General features: G+C 39.5%; 1 protein-coding gene across 1 annotated transcript; it reads right to left on the bottom strand.

Annotated features, from left to right (window-relative positions):
* Positions 1-1443: 1443 nt before the first annotated feature.
* Positions 1444-17224, bottom strand: Cetn3 (centrin 3). The gene is made up of 5 exons (XM_028875637.2): positions 17100-17224; positions 15705-15840; positions 13173-13287; positions 7905-8096; positions 1444-1607 (listed from the first exon to the last, which is right to left on the bottom strand). The coding sequence occupies exons 1-5, from the start codon at positions 17114-17116 to the stop codon at positions 1564-1566; spliced, it is 504 nt and encodes a 167-aa protein (XP_028731470.1). The 5' UTR covers positions 17117-17224; the 3' UTR covers positions 1444-1563.
* Between the last annotated feature and the right edge of the window lie 1608 nt (positions 17225-18832).

Genomic DNA, 18832 nt, shown 5'->3' on the forward strand with positions numbered 1-18832 from the left:
ACAAGCATATTAAAATAAAAAATGTCGACCTCCAGGGATTCTATTAAGTATCCCTGATTTCTTTTATTATGGAATAAAGAAAATCTATTCTAAAATGTTGTTAATTAAGTATACAATGAAGGTAACCTGCTGATCTTTGATTCTATAAAATGTCATCTTCCGAAAAATCATTGCATACTGAGAAATGGTTATGTAGTCTCAGTATAAAATTTGTAATTTCTGAAGTTCTAATAAAAAGGTAACTTAGATTTTAGATGCAATTACATAATACTAATTATACTTAATATTTTGAGTGTTCCTCATTGGGGCAATTTTCACACATGCCTCAAAGAAAATAGAGCCCTGGCTTTACTTGTTTGAACTACTCTAGCAGGCTCAAAGTATTTCAACTATCTCAAATTGTAATGATTTTCTTTTTTGTTTAATTTAAAGAAAAGTTGCTGAAATTAACTACTCAACTTTCTTCTTAGGAGAGCTCATATAATCAGAACTGGATCACTGAAGATGTGTTAGGGTACCATTTTTCTGTTACCTTCCTCCCATAATCCTTTGTTTATTCCTAACTTCAATAATGTAGAATGACTCATTAATACCTGGGGAGTCTATCTCCACTGTTTCTTGATACATCATGGGAAGACAAAGCCCACAGTATTTTCTAGGGCTTGCCACTTTCTCTTTTCCTCATTATCTTACCACATCAAAATCCAAAATTTAAATCTTTCATTTTGCCAAGAAGTTAACTGTATTCAACTAGTTTAGTGAGAAAATATTCAAACTCAACTTGTCATTACAAAATCAGATTTCTAAAACACAGTACAAAGGAAAGATGGGCCTATATACACAGTTCATAATCCCTCCAAACCGAAGGACAGCACTCTTAGGAAGGAATACTAAATTATCCGGTATTGAAATGCAAAATGTCAAGTTTGATGAACCCTTAGGTGATGGACAAATGTTCTATGCTATTGTTATTTATATTTTCTGATTTATTTTCAAATACAAGTGAAAGTGTAAAGACAAAAGGTTTAAAATATCTTCTACCAAGTGTTAACAGATATCAGAAATCTAAAATAGAAAATTTACCAAACTTAAGATACTAATAAGTACTTTATTAATGAATGTCTAAAAACATGTGCACCAAAATAAAAGCAAATAGCTAATGCTAAATTTAGAAACTGCCAAATAATATATACCACATGATTTGAAATTTTTAAGCTTCATATAAACCTGTATTAAAAACATAAAGAGGAGTTGGAGATTTAGCTCAGTGGTAGAGTGCTTGCCTAGCAAGCACAAGGCCCTGGATTCGGTCCTCAGCTCCGGAAAAAAAACAAAACAAAACAAAAAAAAAAAACTAAAAACATAAAGATAAAACTATTAATGCTAACAAGATTGCTCATACAAAGAAACTTAACAGCAGTGAAATACAAATACAAAGGATGCTTAGTTTTGGTCCTTTTGGAGAAAAGACTAAGTTGGAAGTTTTTATTTGAAACAGGACTTTAGTCACAAAAAGGAAATATAGATGGTAACTGCAACATTGGTGTTGATTCTCATAATCCTTTATATGTCACCAGTCATAATAGCAATGAATTCCTCTTGATTTACTGTGACAAGAAAGACAATGTAATGGTCAGAAACACAGAAACTTTCTTTCCCCAAATATATAATCATTTTATAATATATTAAACTTTACAACATATGAAAATCTTACAAGTCAAAACATAACTTCTAAAATAAAAATATATGGATAAGCATTATAAATAAATAATATCTTATCACCTTAAGCAGGAACAGCAGATGACATCTGACATATCATTTGTGCAAAAACAGTTTAAAAAGTGACAGTTCTAGTGTAAGTAGTTTAACAACCCATCTTTATAATCTTTCCTTTACTAATACATTTAGTAAGGCTTCCTTCATAAGTCTGCCTGCCTATTCCATGCATGTGAACTAACAAAATTCTAAAGAATGAAAATACTTTGAAACTAGAAAAAAATGGCAAATTGTTGATTTTAAAGCTTATTTTGAAAAAGTAATAACTAAAACCAGTTCATGTAATCTCAAAAGGATCAATAGAAATAGTAAAATGATAAAATATAAATTATTATATGGTCACTATATTTGACACATTACTAAAATTTTAAGTAAAATTTAGTAAGAAAGTTTGATGTATAAAGTATATTTAAGACAACAATCTATAATAAACAGGACTGAAAAATTCTAAATATGATTTTTAAGAACTATACATCCCCTAATATATAGGAATGTTCAGAAAAGAAAGTTTTCTATATAAAGATGCGTATGTGCACGTCAAGATTTATCAAGTCCTTTAAGGCACAAGCTATGGATGGTAATTTTTATGACAGCAAAAAAATACCACATTGAAAATAAAAGCCTGGCTTCTAGTCACAGCTCTGTACAAACCAGTTCTGCATCTTGTCTTCTTCATCTGAAAACTAAACTGTAAGAGGACATTTTTAGACTGTTTCTCTTTAAATCCTAGACAGTGATTTACTGAATCAAACGTTTTCAGGTTTCTAATGAATGCCAACACCACATGAGGTATCGTATAATGCATCAAAACATATATATGGTTCCTATCCTATACAGAAGGAGTGAATAGGTGTCACTATAAGATCATTGCTAATTGAAAGAAACAATGGTATCGTTAATCTGAAACATTTTCTTAGTCATGGCTAAAATATTAGAGAGTAATGGGGTTTTTTTTGTTTGTTTTGGTTTTTTTTTTTTTTTTTTTTTTTTTTTTTTGGTTTTTCGAGACAGTGTTTCTCTGTGTAGCTTTGCGCCTTTCCTAGAACTCACTCTGTAGCACAGGCTGACCTAGAACTCACAGAGATCGCCTGGCTCTGCCTCCCAAGTGCTGGGATTAAAGGCATGCACCACCACTGCCCTGCGAGAGTAATGTTCTTAATATGTGGACAAAGTAAAGTTACTTTCACGTGGCTTAGAAAGAGTAATCCCAGCCGGGCAGTGGTGGCGATGCCTTTAATCCCAGCACTCGGAAGGCAGAGCCAGGTGGATCTCTGTGAGTTCGAGGCAGCCTGGGCTACAAGTGAGTTCAGAAAGCGCAAAGCTACACAGAGAAACCTGTCTCGAAAAACGAAAAAAAAAAAAAAAAAAAAAGAAGAGTAATCCCAGAGTTAGCTCAATAATTATGTTAGGTCTGAAACAGAGAACAAATGCTTGAAATATAAGATAATCTACTATAAAAAATGGATCAAACAGTATTAGAAAATACTATTGTAGAAGAAATTATTAATGAGAAAATTATAGATATAAGCAAATCATGAATTGGATGGTAAAATACAATATTTAGAAAGAAATTGGAAAGAAAGCCAGGGTGGGGAAATGCCATCACAAGCACAGAAAGGGAACACATACCTAGAAAAAGAAACTGTGAGTTAGGATGAATGAGATGTTCGGAAGCAGGCAGACAGATGCCCATGAACTCCTGTTCAGTCCTAAACACTTAAAGACACTCAGGGAGACACGGAAAAACAGGATACAAATCTACACTACTCTTAAACTAAGTCAAGGACCTGAGAAATTGGGAGTTGTGACCTCTGTGGCTAAATAACACATCTGAAGAGCTTCTGAGAAGAGGAACCACTCTTCCCCCAACTAAGAATTCAAATAGACGAGAATCCTACACCAGTGGACCCTTATCTAAAAACTCTTGGTTTAAACCATCTACACTGAGGCTTCTAGACCAAAATAGAAAGTACTGTCTTCTTAAGAAAGCAATAAAAGGAGCCTCAAAAATGATTTGATTATAAGTCATTGTAACAGAATTATGATTGAAAGACTCGAATTCTAAGAAGTACTTGTTTTATCCAAGATTTTTACTTTTCTTAAAATATAAAATCTCGCAGGGGGGAGGGGGGTGGCGCACACCTTTAATCCCAGCACTCAGAAGGCAGAGCCAGGCGGATCTCTGTGAGTTCGAGGCCAGCCTGGACTACCAAGTGAGTTCCAGGAAAAGGCACAAAGCTACACAGAGAAACCCTGTCTCGAAAAACCAAAAAAATAAATAAATAAAATCTCAATAATCAAATTTCAAATTAAGCTTCAAGTAGCAGTTCTTAAATCACAAAGTTTTTTATATTATTTACATATACTTTAAAGTATAAAAGCATTTAAAATATTTTAATCTATTTCATAATTTAATGTCTAAAAACATAACACTTAAGTTCAAAGAGTAAAAAACAGACGGTAACTAAGGGAATCCAACTAGCTACTTGACTACCAGAGAGGCTTCAGATGGTAAGCCAGTTCTTCTAAAGCATTCTTTCTGATAACCGAGCATGACACCGAGCTCAAAAATAACACCTAAGTAGCCAAGAAGATGGCTCAGCAAGTAAGAGTCGCACAGGACTGATGACCAGAGTTCAATCCCAGAACCCAGGTAAAAAGCTCCGTAGTCTCAGCGTGCCTACAGAGACTGGAGCCTCCTCACAGGCCAGCTAGCTGGAGTATGTAGTCCAGGAGCAGAAACAGGACAGTCATTACTCCACAAGGAAGGTGAGAAATCGAGAGAGAGAGAGAGAGAGAGAGAGAGAGAGAGAGAGAGAGAGAGAGAGAGAGAGAGAGAGAGAAGTTTGAGAGGCCATCTGGCTTCAGAAGGAAAAGCCAAGTTTAATCATCAGAAGCTCCAGTCAAGACATTAATACACTGATTCCCCTAACAGGAGGTCTAGTTAACCTTTGACTTTCTATCTCCAACAAAATAGTGTATGTTTTCTGTCATTTAGAAAACTGATTCTGAATTCTCGTACCACCATGAATTAGCTCTGTGATAAAACTGGGCCTCAGTGTCTTTATCTACCATATATGCAACATCATATGTGTGTACAGCTGTAAATCTATATCCATTTTATGAAAGCTATTATGAAACTTGAGTAACATAGTTTATAAGCTAAAAACTACTTATATTTGCTTCTATATAGTAGCTGCTAAACAAATACTGACCGGGCTGGCTAGTTTTATGTCAACATGACACAGGCTAACGTCATTTGAGAGGAGAAAACCTTGATTGAGACGATACCTCTGTAAGATTGGACTATAGGCAAAACTGTAGAGCATTTTATTAATTACTGATTGATATGGAAGGGCCTAACCCATGGTGGGTGGTGCCACCCCTGGGCTGGTCATCATGGATTCTATAAGTAAGCAGGCTGAGCAAGCCATATGGAACAAACCAGTAAGCAGCAATCTTCCCTGGCCTCTGCACCAGCTCATGCCTCCAGGTTCCTGCCCTTTTTGAGTTCCTGCTTGGCTTCCCTTGATAGACTGTGACTCAAGATATGTAAGTTAAATTCCTCCCCAAGTTGCTCAGGTCATGCTGTTTCATCACAGCAAGAGGTAATCCCTAAGACAGAAAGTGCTACCAGGATAGAGGTGCATTACTCTGAGAGACCTCACTATGTTGTTTTGGGAAGGATTGTGGAAGGACTTTGGAACTTTGGGCTAGAAAAGCCATTGAGTGTTCAAAGCTTGGTAAGCTATCTGTGGTTGAATGAAGATAAGCAGAGGATGGAGGCCTGGCTTGTGAACTTCCAGAGGAAAGTTTGAGAATCACCGGAAGACTCTAATGGGGTTGTTGAATATTTTGAATTAAGAATATGTGGTTCTGGTTAGATGGGGCTGGAGAATCAGCCCTGATCAACAAGATAACAAAACCACCAAAGTGAAAACACTAGACCACATTAGTAAAACCTTTGCTCTGCTGGGAAAATGATGCTGGCCAGCTTAGTGGGGATTAAGAAAAGACCAGCATCCTAAAGTAAAGACTTCTAGAAAGACTTCTAGACTTCCTCAGAGTTAGCACACAGAAGCTATGGTCCAGAGGTGGCCACGGTTGTACCTTATGCTGGCAGGCAGGCAAACTTGGCCCGATGTGAGATCATCCAGGTGGTACAGGTTTTGAAGGCATGAAGGGGACATGGAGATCAGCTAGGGATTGGCACTGTGTGGCAGGGCTGGAGTCTCTAAAGACAGCTCAGAAGAGGCAACTGGTGAAATGTAGCCCAACTGCAGCAAAAGACCCCAGAAGTCTGAAGATGCCAGTATCATGGGATGACCACCAAGAGCAGCCTTAGAGTGGAGCTGGCTTGAGCTTAGGAGACAATCTGTGTGGCTGAAGATGATAGAGCCAGAGAGTAACCCAGGTCCCTTGGAAGAACCCAGAAGATTCTAGTTGGATGGATCCCAGACATGAGACAATGAGTTAGAGTACATAGTTGGGATTTGGGTTTGCTTTGTTCGGATTTTGACTGGGCCCTCCTACTTCTTCCCCCTGGAAAGCCATCGAGCATGTCCTCTGCATCAGCTCCTGCCTTCAGGTTCCTTCCTGGTTTGAGTTCCTGCCCTGGCTTTCCTCAATGGACTGTGACTCGGGATATGTAGGTCAAATAAACCCTTTCCTCCTCAAGTTGCTTTTGGTCATGGTGTTTCATCACCATCATAGGAACCCTAAGACACCAACCACCATTACCATCATTACTTAATTTAAAAAGTGGTCTACTATGGCTTCTTAAATGTTGCATTCATCTTCATAAAAGCACATACTGCATTTTGTTTTATATTATTTATACTTATATTGAGAGAGTGGGATACTATTGCTTCTATATTATCACATATACATATATATTGATGCCTACTTTGCAGTATATATTATTTATCTTCAAATCCACATATATTGTCTTTATTACTTTAAGCCCATAAAGTTGAAAAAATAGTTATTCTTAAAAACTGGATAGCATTAAACTTTTATAAGAATAAATGAGTTACTAAAGGTCACAAAAAGGCAGCAAAGTATTTTTATCCTCAGCAGTTTAAAATGCAAAAAATACAAAACTTGGTTTGTAGCCAAGAGGATCCATATTAAACATATTAAAGCATCAACGCCGCTTGCTCCTCTGCATGCTGGAAGCTGGGGTGGGCCCCTCCCCAGCCACAGGCACCGTGTAGAAGCTTTGAGAGAACGATGGTGCTGCAAACGCACTTGGCTGGGAAGTGGGTAACACTTCACCAGACAGACGGACAATCACCTGAGACGAAGGAGCAGCATGAGGAAAAGTGAACACAAGCTGTCTTCAGGACACAGTGTTCTGTATGTGAGAGTTAACATAGCAAAGAAGGACCAACAGAAATAAACGAGTGCTAAGTGCAGGACTGGCGTGGGGCAGCTTGGTACTTTACTCTGCAGGTAGTAAAGACTATCTCTCTGTTCAGTGTCTGAACACAGAATGACAACACTATAGCCCACAGTTTAGGAAAAAAATGTTATCAATAGAATGAAGAAAGAGATTGGAGATTTCTAAGTCCAGAGGGCAATGGGGAGGCTATAAGAGACACCAATGTATCTGTGTGGGACAGGTGCATACAGAACACAGGCAGCCAGGGACAGAGTACTGTATAATACTTTAAATAGAAATTAGGGCCTGAATCAGAGCAGCAGAGGACAATTTTTTTAAAAAAGTGGTTGAAAGAAAATCAGCTAATTTAGTAATAGTACAGAAGTGCAAGCTGGTTGAGAGAGAAAGCATTAAAATCTAAACTTTTAGTAAGTAGCTAACTTTTGGTGTTACTTCATCTTCAGAGAAGTGTGTAGATTTCATATTGTGACTTATATAGTTGTTTTAAAGACCTGCTTCGGTATAAATAGAAGCTCACAGAGTCTGGCACCCAATTGGACTCCCATCTACTCAGGAGCTGAGGCAAAAAAAAAAATCGTAAGTTCAAGATCAAACTTGAAATAAGTTCAAGAAAACATGAAGCTCATCTTCAAAACAAAAGAGAATGAAAAGGGGGGGAGAGAAAATTTGCTTGGAGTCTTGAAAATCAACAACAGATTTTAGAACAAAGTAAGGTACAACTTACTTTCTCCATCACCATCCTTATCAAATTCTTCTATCATGGCCCGGAGTTCTTCGTCACTCATGTTTTCACCCAGTTCTCTGGCAACACGTCGCAAATTCCTCAAGCTTATTTTACCTGAATCATCGTCATCAAATAGTTTAAATGCTTTCAGGATTTCTTCATGTGGATCTCTTTCCAATATCCAGTCTGTCACTAGAGTTAAAAGAAACTTTTTAACAAAGCCTGTATAGTCAGAGAACATTCGTTTGTAAAAATCAGCTCTTAAATGAAGTAACAGCTATGAGTCTGACAACATTCCATCTAAGAATTAAATGTCAAGGTAGATCACTAAACCTCAGAGATAAAACATGAATTCCAAATTCAGACTTTAAATGGTAATCTTTTAGTGTCTATAAATATCATAAATGTAGGCAAAACTATACTGTACAAAGGCCAAAAAAGAGACTACACACACACACACACACACACACACACACACACACACACAAAATTTATTTAAAGTCCACTATTACTAAGAATTAAGCTAGGGACAGGGAGATGGTTCAGCAGTTAGAACCACTTGTTCTTACAGAGGATATGAGTTCAACTCCCAGCAACCACATGGCAAATCACAACAGTCTACAACTCCAGTTTAAGGGGATCCAATGCCCTCTTCTGACTTAGGTTCCATGCACACATGTGAGCAAAACATAATAGTAAATATAACAACACATAATTAAGTTCATAAAAACCATTTTTGAAAAAGTGACTGCTCCACCTCTATCAGGCCACTGAGTTGAAGTCAACAATGAGCGCTAACCAGATGAGAGCTCTTAGCCAATGTGACATCCTGATTCTTCCACAAATTTCACCCAACTCAGCCATAGGGATCAATCAAAGATACTGCCATCACCAAAAAAGCATAACACAAGTTAGCACATGCAAACACTTACAGTATCTTTGTGATTAAGAGAGCCAGCTGACTTTCAGCAACACTGGAAATGGGTTAAAACAACTAAACCTCATCACAGTAAATCACAACCAACAGCTCTGGAAGGGGTCTAAATCATGTCTTCTTTTTTTTTTTTTTTAAAGCAAATTAATAATTCTCAAACTAGTTCAATAGAAATGAGTCATTTCAGACTTAAAATATTAAATAAAGCCACATATCAATAAAGTAAGAATATATACTTCAAGAGCATAGGCCTTTAACCAGTAGTCAATACAAATTGATGTCTATAAAATTTTATGTTGCTTGATAGAATTCTCGAAATATCTAGGTAAACAGTTCTGAAGCAACTCCACATGCTGTTCTGCTACAAGCAAAGGCATTTATTATTTTCATTATACTATCAAAAGTAATTTGGTCCTATTGGGATCTATAGATTCATTTGAAAATTTCAAACGCCTGTAGCCAGAAAGTACTGGAATGTTTAATGAGCCCAAAGTGAAAAAATACAATCTAAGTCTTCAAAAGTTGTTGTCTATTGCTATTTCATCTGTATTTGGCTGAATAAGCACCTAGTCAAGCTAATGGTCCATCAACTACACATATATCCAAAATTATCTTTTAGCCATTAATTTTATCCAAAAAAAAGGTTTCCAAGAAACTAATTGAACTATATTACTATAAGTATGCAAATCAAAGCTCATAAATATTCAATAAAAAGAATTGGCATACCTACAGCCATAACACCAAAATAAAATACCACACTTAACTCTATGGCACACACTCAACTTATTTTGAATTCAGTCCCAACAAGAAAGCAGGACAAGAAAAAAGTGTTATGAAATTTCTTCATCGATTAAGTAACATACATGACAGGTAAACCAGAAAGGCAGACTGCCGAAAATACTAATGCACTTAAAGAAACAACAGATGGGACACCAAGATGTACCAACACTTAACTTATCCCACTGACACTCTATTAGTATTTCAGATAGATGAGTCTAGATCACCTACCAACACTTTCCCATAGAATGCAGCTTTCTTAGGACTTGTAACTGCCAGCTAAAGCATTACCCACTATAAAGTATTTTACAATGACATTCTTCCACAACTTCACCTTCCATTTCTGTTCTACAAGTACTATTTCTTCACAGAAAATCTTTTCTCAATGGAAACAAACCAGGCATGGTGGCTCACACCTACAACCCAGTAGGACTTAAAGCAACTAACACACACACAGTCAAGGTACCGCCTGTTCAACACAACTCCACATTCCTGTCCATTCAATCACTGTTTTTATTTTTATATTATAGTATTGCACTTTATTGACATAAATACACAAAAACCAACTACAAAGATACATGATTTAATTACACTGTTAGAAACGTCCTTCCATCAAAATTATTAGACCTTATGAAAATCATGTAAGGAAACAGCTAATGCATTCAAAGTAAACCAAAAACCATGAGAGACGATGTTAGAAGGTTCTTAGGCAAACATCCAATACTTACTACAAACTCACAAATACCGAACCTTCACGTCCTTCGCTAGCTCCCTTCGGATTTGCAGCCTCCTTGACCTCCACTGACTGGGGGTAACTGCATCCTTTCCTCACTCTGAAGTAGTGGGACTGCTTCCAATCCCATGAGTATCACTCAGTACTGGACAGTCTGTTCTGACGATACCATCTGTTTCACTCTCAAACAGAACCCTCTTTCTTTTCATCCGAGCAATCCCGACCATAAAGAGTACAACTTTCTGTCTTCTCCAGACTCTCTTCGGCTCATCTTCAATCTTCTCATCAGCTACTTTTTTAAAAAATTCTGCTGACTAAAGTAAATTGTAGTGTGTTACTTCAGACTATCAGTCTGACCCAATTCTACCTTCTCTGTGCTCTGACCTTCTGTAGCCGAGGGGACTGCATGACATCAAACTTCTCAAACATGCTGTACATCGAGTACCACTCTGCCTGGTTGCTTTCTCTGCCTGGACTGCATCTCCTCTACTACAATCTTGGCAATCTTAGATTCCTAAAGATTTAAACTAAAAATTCCCTTTGCAAGCACTTGGTTTCTCTGGATGAAAACCTGAGAGATACTTCCAGGAAAGGGCCAGCTAGACGACACCATTTTAGGTTTTCGGAAGACTAAACCCACACTCTCAACTACTCCCTCAATCACGGTAGCGGAAGGCAGCATGAATAATGGGTGGTAGAGAGCATGTGCAGTCAAACTCAGTCCCAGGGCTACAGTTTGACATCTTCAGCCCTAGCTAACAGTCTTCCCTCCACCCCACAGAACCAGTTTATTGTCACCTATACCTAAGTCCTGAGGACCTGGAAACAATTCCTTGGTAATTTTAACTAACTCTCATTCTTCCCACCAAATGCAAAAATTCCAGTGTCAGATAAATAATCAAAATGAAAACAATATAATATTTTATTTTAGATAGAATTTAAAATGTAAGTAGTACAAGCCAGGAACAGATGAGTATAAAAACATCTCACTTCTAATCTTACCTTAAAGGCAGCAGTTCCTAACACACCTGCTGCTCATTAGCCAGATGCTAACTATCCTGCACTGAATGTACTTTAATGCTTTTCCTTACAATGGGGAAAGCTCGGCAAGTGCCAGGCTTACCTGGAACTATGTGGAGGACAGTGTCTTAGGCAACAACAAATAAAGCTAAGGTCTAAGTAGTATGGAACTCTGTTCTTAAGTACTAAAATATAAAAAATACAATTCTTAAAATTATATTTATGTAAAAGTTGTTTTACAAAACTATGAATAATGTTTGAAGTAACCTTTAACAATGAAAAATAGAAAATAAGACAATACAAATATATTTCCAACTTCTGAATTCAGCAACAAACAAAACAAAGGACTCATTCTCCACCCTCTCTCTATGCAGACCAGGTTAATCTCAAACTCACAGAGCATGGGCTACATCTGCCTCCTGAGTGCTGGGGATTTTTCTTAATCATAATAACAGCGTTTAGTAGCTCTTCTGACATACTACAGCATGTAACTCAACTGATACATTACACTATCCCCACTTTATAGGAGAACATGAGGCACAGACAGGTAAACTAACCAAGTTTCACAGACATTTAGAATCAGAACCAAGATGGGAAGCTAGGGGAGGGAATCTGTTTCCAAAGTAGTCTGTGCTGTATATGTGCCTCCATCATAGCTCTGTCATAGATGCATCATTTCCACTATGTCCTGACACCTGGCTTCTATAAATGTTCCATGTTAACACCTGGGTACTGTGATCAACCTCAGGAGACTACCTAGACTGTGAGGGAAAACAATTCTACAGATTACAGGGGGTAAAACAAATCCGTTTCTAAAGTGGACAATCTGCTTCTCTGAACAGTCGGACCCTGGCTCCTAGGTTGAGGATCCCCGTGTTGTGAGAATGCTTCTTCCTCCTAGATTTGTCACTCTACTTCTGCCTCCTGTGCTTTGGGCATGAGCTCTTTAATGGGGGGGGGGGGTATGAATCTATTTTCTCTGTCTTCTCATCACCCGTTATTTCTCCTTTAAGATTTAACTAAGGGTTTTGTGTGTATGCATAATTGCATTAGTTTTCAAGTTTTTTTAATATATGAAAATAACTGCGTGGCATGCTTAGATTACAATCCCTAAAGCAGTATCATTGGTTTAGAACAGTATCTTAACAAAACTGAACCTAAATATTTATATAATCTATGTATAACATTGTAGGCAATATATTTAATTTACAATAGCCAATTCCCAGACTTGCAGAATCCTCTAGTGAAAAGCCTTTTCTGTATATGAGTAACTCATTAAAATCAAATATCCAAAATTTCAGCCACATTAAGCTCATACCATCTCAAGTTCTCATGCTTCCAAATTGCCAAAGATCTCCCTTACAATGGCCTGTCCATCGCTTCAACTTCACAACAGATGGGTGCATCACGAAGATTGAGGTGTTAAAAGTGCAGAGCCTCATAAACTGTCCACTTAAGAAGATATATTCATCTCCCCATCTCCCACCAAGACACCAAGTCCTACTACTCTGTCTTCTACTTTACCAACAAAATTACAGTGTGAAAAAGTCTTCAGAAATATTTCCTCAACATTAGGATACTAAATTTTTTGCTTTACTGACAAGAAGTATTTTTTGGTCACCCTTTAGTGACATAATATTAATAAACCAGAAAAAGCAGCACAATAATTCCTTATTAAAATCATCACAACAAAAGTCAAAACTAATTCTCATAGCATAGCTCAAAGTATTTTTTCTTAGAAAACAAACAAAAACCTTGTAATTTCCCAATAACTACGGGTTACAAAGACTACTTAAGTACACACCAACTTCATTAAAATCTTCAAAGGTGATTTTGCCTGTGGCTTCTCTGTCATAATCTTTAAGAATCTTCAGTACATCGGCTTTTTTCACATCAAAACCCAAGGCTCTCATTGCCACCTTTTGGATTAAAAGAGAAAAACAAATTATAAAGCACTCCTTACAAAAGAAGCAATCACTGATTTCTAAGAAAGTTTTACATCTTAAAAGATGACAATGAATTACTAAAGCACAATTATTTTGCATTTTATATCTCTAAAATAACAAAATGATAATATATTGGTTTTTCATTTTGAAATTATATAGAAATTTTTTTCATTGACATTTTGCTGTTTTATATAACCAACTAATTAAAGAAGAGTTTACACAAAATAGATAAGACAGTGCACTACATACACAGATGACAATTCATTTGTTACCAAGGTATTAAAGACATGTCATAAACATTAAAAGGTCAACCAAGAGAACAAAAGCAGCCTGCCATGGTGGTGCATGCCTTTAATCCCAGCACTCAGGCAGAGGCAGGCAGAGCTCTCGGAGTTGGAGGCCAGCCTGGTCTACAAAGTGAGTTCCAGGACATCCAGAGAAACCCTGTCCCAAAAATTAAATATAAATAAATAAATGCAGTAAAAAGCATAAAATTGCATGAACTTTATAATCTTATCACTCAGGAGACTGAGATAGAAAGAATGTCATAAGTTGAAACTAGTATGGGATACAAAAAGAAAAAGATCCTTTCTCAAAAAACCTACAAACAGCATTCCCATCGGAGCAACCATGATTAGCTATCAAGAAATTAGTTTGGGAGTAATTTAAACAGAAGCCATTTTGCTGTTAGGAAAGGAAAGGAAAGCTGTATCACTAGTTAGTGATGTCTTATGGAATCCAATCGTTTCTTAATCAGCAGGTAAATTGGCGATAAGGATGTGGGATTACAATGGATGCCAAAACAAAGACTGGGACAGAGGAACAGAACTGAGCTGGTTCCTTCTCTAGGTGGGAAGAGTCTGGGTAGAAGTCATTAGCAAGTGAGAAAAGCAGAGGGAAAAATCCAGCATGCCAAAGAAAAGAAGGCAGTGGGAGCTCCACTCTGCACAAGAAGCAGCCAGTCAAGGTTCATGAGCAATAAACCTGCTCAAAGAATTAAAGATGCAAAGTTAATGGTAGTTTGAAAGTCAAACCAGAAGTGAAGAAGCTCCAGCTGTGAAATAAAGTCTCAAACCATGGGAGTCAGTGACAACAAATGGCTATGACACTGAACAGGAATATCTCATGCTATGCAGGGGAGGCTGGCGGCGGTGGCGGCGGCAGCGGCAACAGAACATTGCTATGGGGAATGAGCTAAAGAAGGACCTCAAGAGAGCCAGCCTACCACCACCTTCAGACAGTCTAGCCCCTCACTACATCGTTCCTGCCCCTACTTGGATTGCTTCAAAATCTCCTACGATGCTGCCAAATCTAAAACTACTAAACAAACATTTAAGGCTACTTAAAGACCTCAAATGTTATCTTTCTTACTAGGCTGAACATAAGAATGTAAGACCATCACCAATTTCCCCTTCTATCCTTATTAGTAATTTTAAGTCTTAAATTTGATATGGTCCCTCAGCATGTATCAGCATTAGGCATCAGACAATTTACATCCTTTGTGACAAAGAAAAGCAAACTAAGAACGTGTTAGTATTATCTTAAAAATTAAAAGCTTGCGCCAGGGCGTGGTGGCACACGCCTTCCAGCACTAGGGAGGCAGAGGCAAACAAATCTCTGTGAATTTGAGGCCAGCCTGGTCTACAAAATGAGTTCCAGGTCAGTCAGGTCTATTATACAAAGAAACCCTGTCTCAGAAAAATAGAAATAAATGAAAACTAAAAGCTTGAAAGACAACATTTTCAATCTCACAAATGTCTGAGCAAAGGCAACATTCTCTGAATCTCAAAATTGTCTATGCTGCACTTAAGATAGCTAAATGGGTAAGAATGCGAGTCCTGCAATCATGAGGACCAGAGTTGGAATCCCATCACCCACATAAAAACAGGCATGGCTGCAGGTGCCCGTAACCCCAGCCCTGAGGGGTGGACACAGGTGTGATCCCCAGTATTCAATCTCTAGCCAACCTAGGCCAAGTGATGAGCTTCCAAAGTAGTGAGGTTCTGTCTCCAAGGCAGTGATGCTAAGTGATGAAAGACACCCAAAGCCGCTCTGCCCTCCACACGCTACACAATGTGGTGTGTGTGCCTGCACAAGCACATGCACACGCCACATACACGGATTTTTAAAAATCTGAACTACACTGTTCTCCAAAAGAAACCAAAAATGCAAGAACTGTTTGTTCTTAACTAGGTGAATGAAAAAACCATACTTTCCACCAAGATGTGCTTTTACATTTAAATTCAAGTTTCTAAAAGCCATATTGGGGTTTTTTATTCAGTTTTATTACAGCCTCCTGGTTCTAAAACATGCTATTAAAATACTTTAAATCAACAGTCAAAAATGCATTCATTGAAACAAAGGGGATGTGTCATGAAGTACACTGTTACCTTTAATTCATGATAATCTATCGCGTGGTCTTTGTCGGTATCAAAGAGCTCAAACGCATCTTTGATTTCTTGCTTCTGTTCTTCAGAGAGCTCTCTTCGTTTTTTCCTCTTTGTTTTGTCTACTACAAGCTCACTTCTATGACACAGAAAAATGGATTTAGTCCACTTCAACCCAACTCACTTAGGACAAAGAATGATCTTCTAAACTCCAAACAAAGCATAGTAGTCTGGAGAATAAAGAAATTGTCCCTAAGTCAATGGCCCGTAGTCCAAATGTACTTTTTTTTTTTTTTTTTTTTTTTTTTTTGGTTTTTAGAGACAGGGTTTCTCTGTGTAGCTTTGCGCCTTTCCTGGAGCTCACTTGGTAGCCCAGGCTGGCCTCGAACTCACAGAGATCCGCCTGGCTCTGCCTCCTGAGTGCTGGGATTAAAGGCGTGCGCCACCACCGCCCAGCCAAATGTACTTTTATATACCAAAGGCCAAAGCACCATAGTTATTATTATTCATATCACCTACCAAGAGCGTGGGAAAAAAAAAAAACCTTATGAAAGTAAACTTCATAAATGACAACCGCGATGTATTTGGTTTACCTTGGACAGCTTATAATTAAATTCTCACAATTACTACAGAAATTTTAAAAGGTAAGTTCCTTTCGCACTGTACGTTCAAAATGCTTTTAGGGCATACATTTCTAACAGTGCTTTTGTATTTCTATTCCACGGATATTCACCAGGCAAAAAAAATATAAAAGCACCTAAACATACAAACACTAAACGCCACAATAACAGCATCTGATGTCTGTGCTTAAGTCTACGCGGTGTTTAAACGTGTTGCAACGCTCCCTTCACAGATCCACAGGTTAAAAGTCTTCCTTGGAAAACTCTGGAGAAGCCGGAGAGAGCACCCGAAAACGTCGGCCTTAACAGGCGGCCAGCGTGCCGGCGGCCCGCCCGCCAGACGAGGGCGCAGCACGTGGGCGCTCGGCGGCCCGCCTCTCCGGGGCAGGGGGCGGGCCGGGGCCGAGCAGGCCGGGAGGGTGCGGCCGGGGCCGCCGGGGGCCGCCCGGGGCGAGGGCCGGGGACGAGGAAAGCGCGGGCAGCGCTCCGCCGGGTCCGCCCACCCCGCCGCAGCCCGGACCCGGGGCGAAGCGGCTCCGGGACCGTCCCAAGCACGCCCGGGCAGGAGGGAAACCTCGCGAGACTTCACTCCCGGCCACCGCGGCGGCGCAGTGCGCAGCCCAGGGCCGCACCGCGGCGGCAGACGGCGGCGGCGGCGGCGGCGTCCGGGAGGCGGGGGCGGCCGTGGCGCTCGGGATGTTCTGCTCCCGGCCCGGCCTCCCTTCCACGCCCGCCCTGCCCCTCTGCGGGGCGGGGACGCGGCCTCCGCGCTACCGACCTCAAGGCTAAACTCATGTTCTCTCCCGGCAGAGACGCTCCGCTCGAGGACTTGCCCACGAGAACCGCTCAACGGCCGCCGACCTCCACGGCCTCGGGCACCACCCACCCCACAGGAGGTGCCGGCCGCGATTGGCTGAAGGCGGCCGAGGGTCGGCCCATTGGGGCGGGAGCCTCGCTCGCCCTCGGTTTTCATTGGTCATCGTTCCTGTCAATCAAGTCCCCCTTTCGGGCTCCGCCGCCTGCCGGGCCCCTCGGATTGGCCAGGCGCTGTCCGGAATCCTTTGCCTGTGTCGCAGTCCCTACGCTGGCAGTCAAGGCCACGCTCCACGCGCGACACTGGTGTACCAGACACGCGGGGCCAGCCTCGAGCGGGGCAAGGGGAAAGGCGTAGCACAGGCTCTAAAAGAGGGAGCAGTCACTGGGCATCCAGGTCCGCGAAAAGATCAGCAGGTTTGGGTGTCCCGTGCAACTCAGAAGCGTCAATCTGAAGGCTTTGTTCCCCAGTGTTATTTCAGTAACTACCAAGCTGCTAAGCGTTAAAACTTTTCCGAGTGATTCCAAGAACTCACTCTGTAGACCAGGCTGGCCTCGAACTCACAGAGATCCACCTGCCTCTGCCTCCCAAGTGCTGGGATTAAAGGCGGTGCGCCGTCAACGCTAGGTTTTCCAAGGCAAACTGGACTAGGCTTATAATTATGTTGGTTTGTTAGGTTATTTACAATGAAACTACCTAAACGACCGTTTTCTTCTTTTGTGCGATTTGAGATGGATTTGCTTGCTTCTGCTCTGTGTTTTTGTGTATGTCAACTTCATTACCACCAAGCCTCTTGACGATCCCTTGGATCATTCAGCTACTAAGCTGAATGTCTTCAAGGTCAAGATTCTACTTTCCATTTAGCCGACTTTTGTACCAAATAAAATATCTGGTATTATTAAATATTAAATTATTAGATAATGCTGAGAATAAACATTTATATGAAGATGTTTGAAACAACGGACAAGATAAACTAAATGAGAAGGAATAAATTACTGAAAAATAATGAGATCATTTTTAAAGGAACTTAATAGAATTAATAAATTGGTGAAAGCATTCTCATTTAATATTAAGCTTATTCTTGCAACACATAAATTTCACAGACTTCTAGGAAGTAAAATAGGAAAGAAACAATTATTACTTAAAGTTAGTACTTCAAAGGGGAGGTTCAAACAGGCCAGCAAGATAGTGCATTGGTTAAAAGTTTTGCCCATACAAGCCTGGTGACCACACTGGGATCTCCACCCCCTGCAACTCTGCTAGAAACTCATAGTGGAATGAGAGAGCCAACCCCAACGTGCGCGCGCACGCGTGCACTCTGCGCACACACACACACACACACACACACACACACACACACACACACTAATTATAAACTTGATGCTTCTAATACATAGAATCAAAATGAAATTAAGGAAAACAACAGTAACTGAAAGTTGGAAAACAATTTGGTCAACATAGACAAAACTGAAAAACAAATTTCTGTGTCAACAACTAAAAATTATTTAATCCATTTGGATTTTTATACAAGACGTTTTAAAATTGTTGAGCTAATTCCTGTGCTTTAAATTCAATGCGTGCTGATTATGGAATTTTTATTATATAGCCAAGGTAGCAAGCAAAAGCCTTCAGCATCCCCCCAAAAAAAGTTTGCAGTCACTCAAATTCAGTGGTGTTTACAAGCAGCATGGTGTCTT

The sequence above is a fragment of the Peromyscus leucopus genome, chromosome 11, assembly GCF_004664715.2.
Source record: "Peromyscus leucopus breed LL Stock chromosome 11, UCI_PerLeu_2.1, whole genome shotgun sequence".
Lineage (NCBI taxonomy): Eukaryota > Metazoa > Chordata > Mammalia > Rodentia > Cricetidae > Peromyscus > Peromyscus leucopus.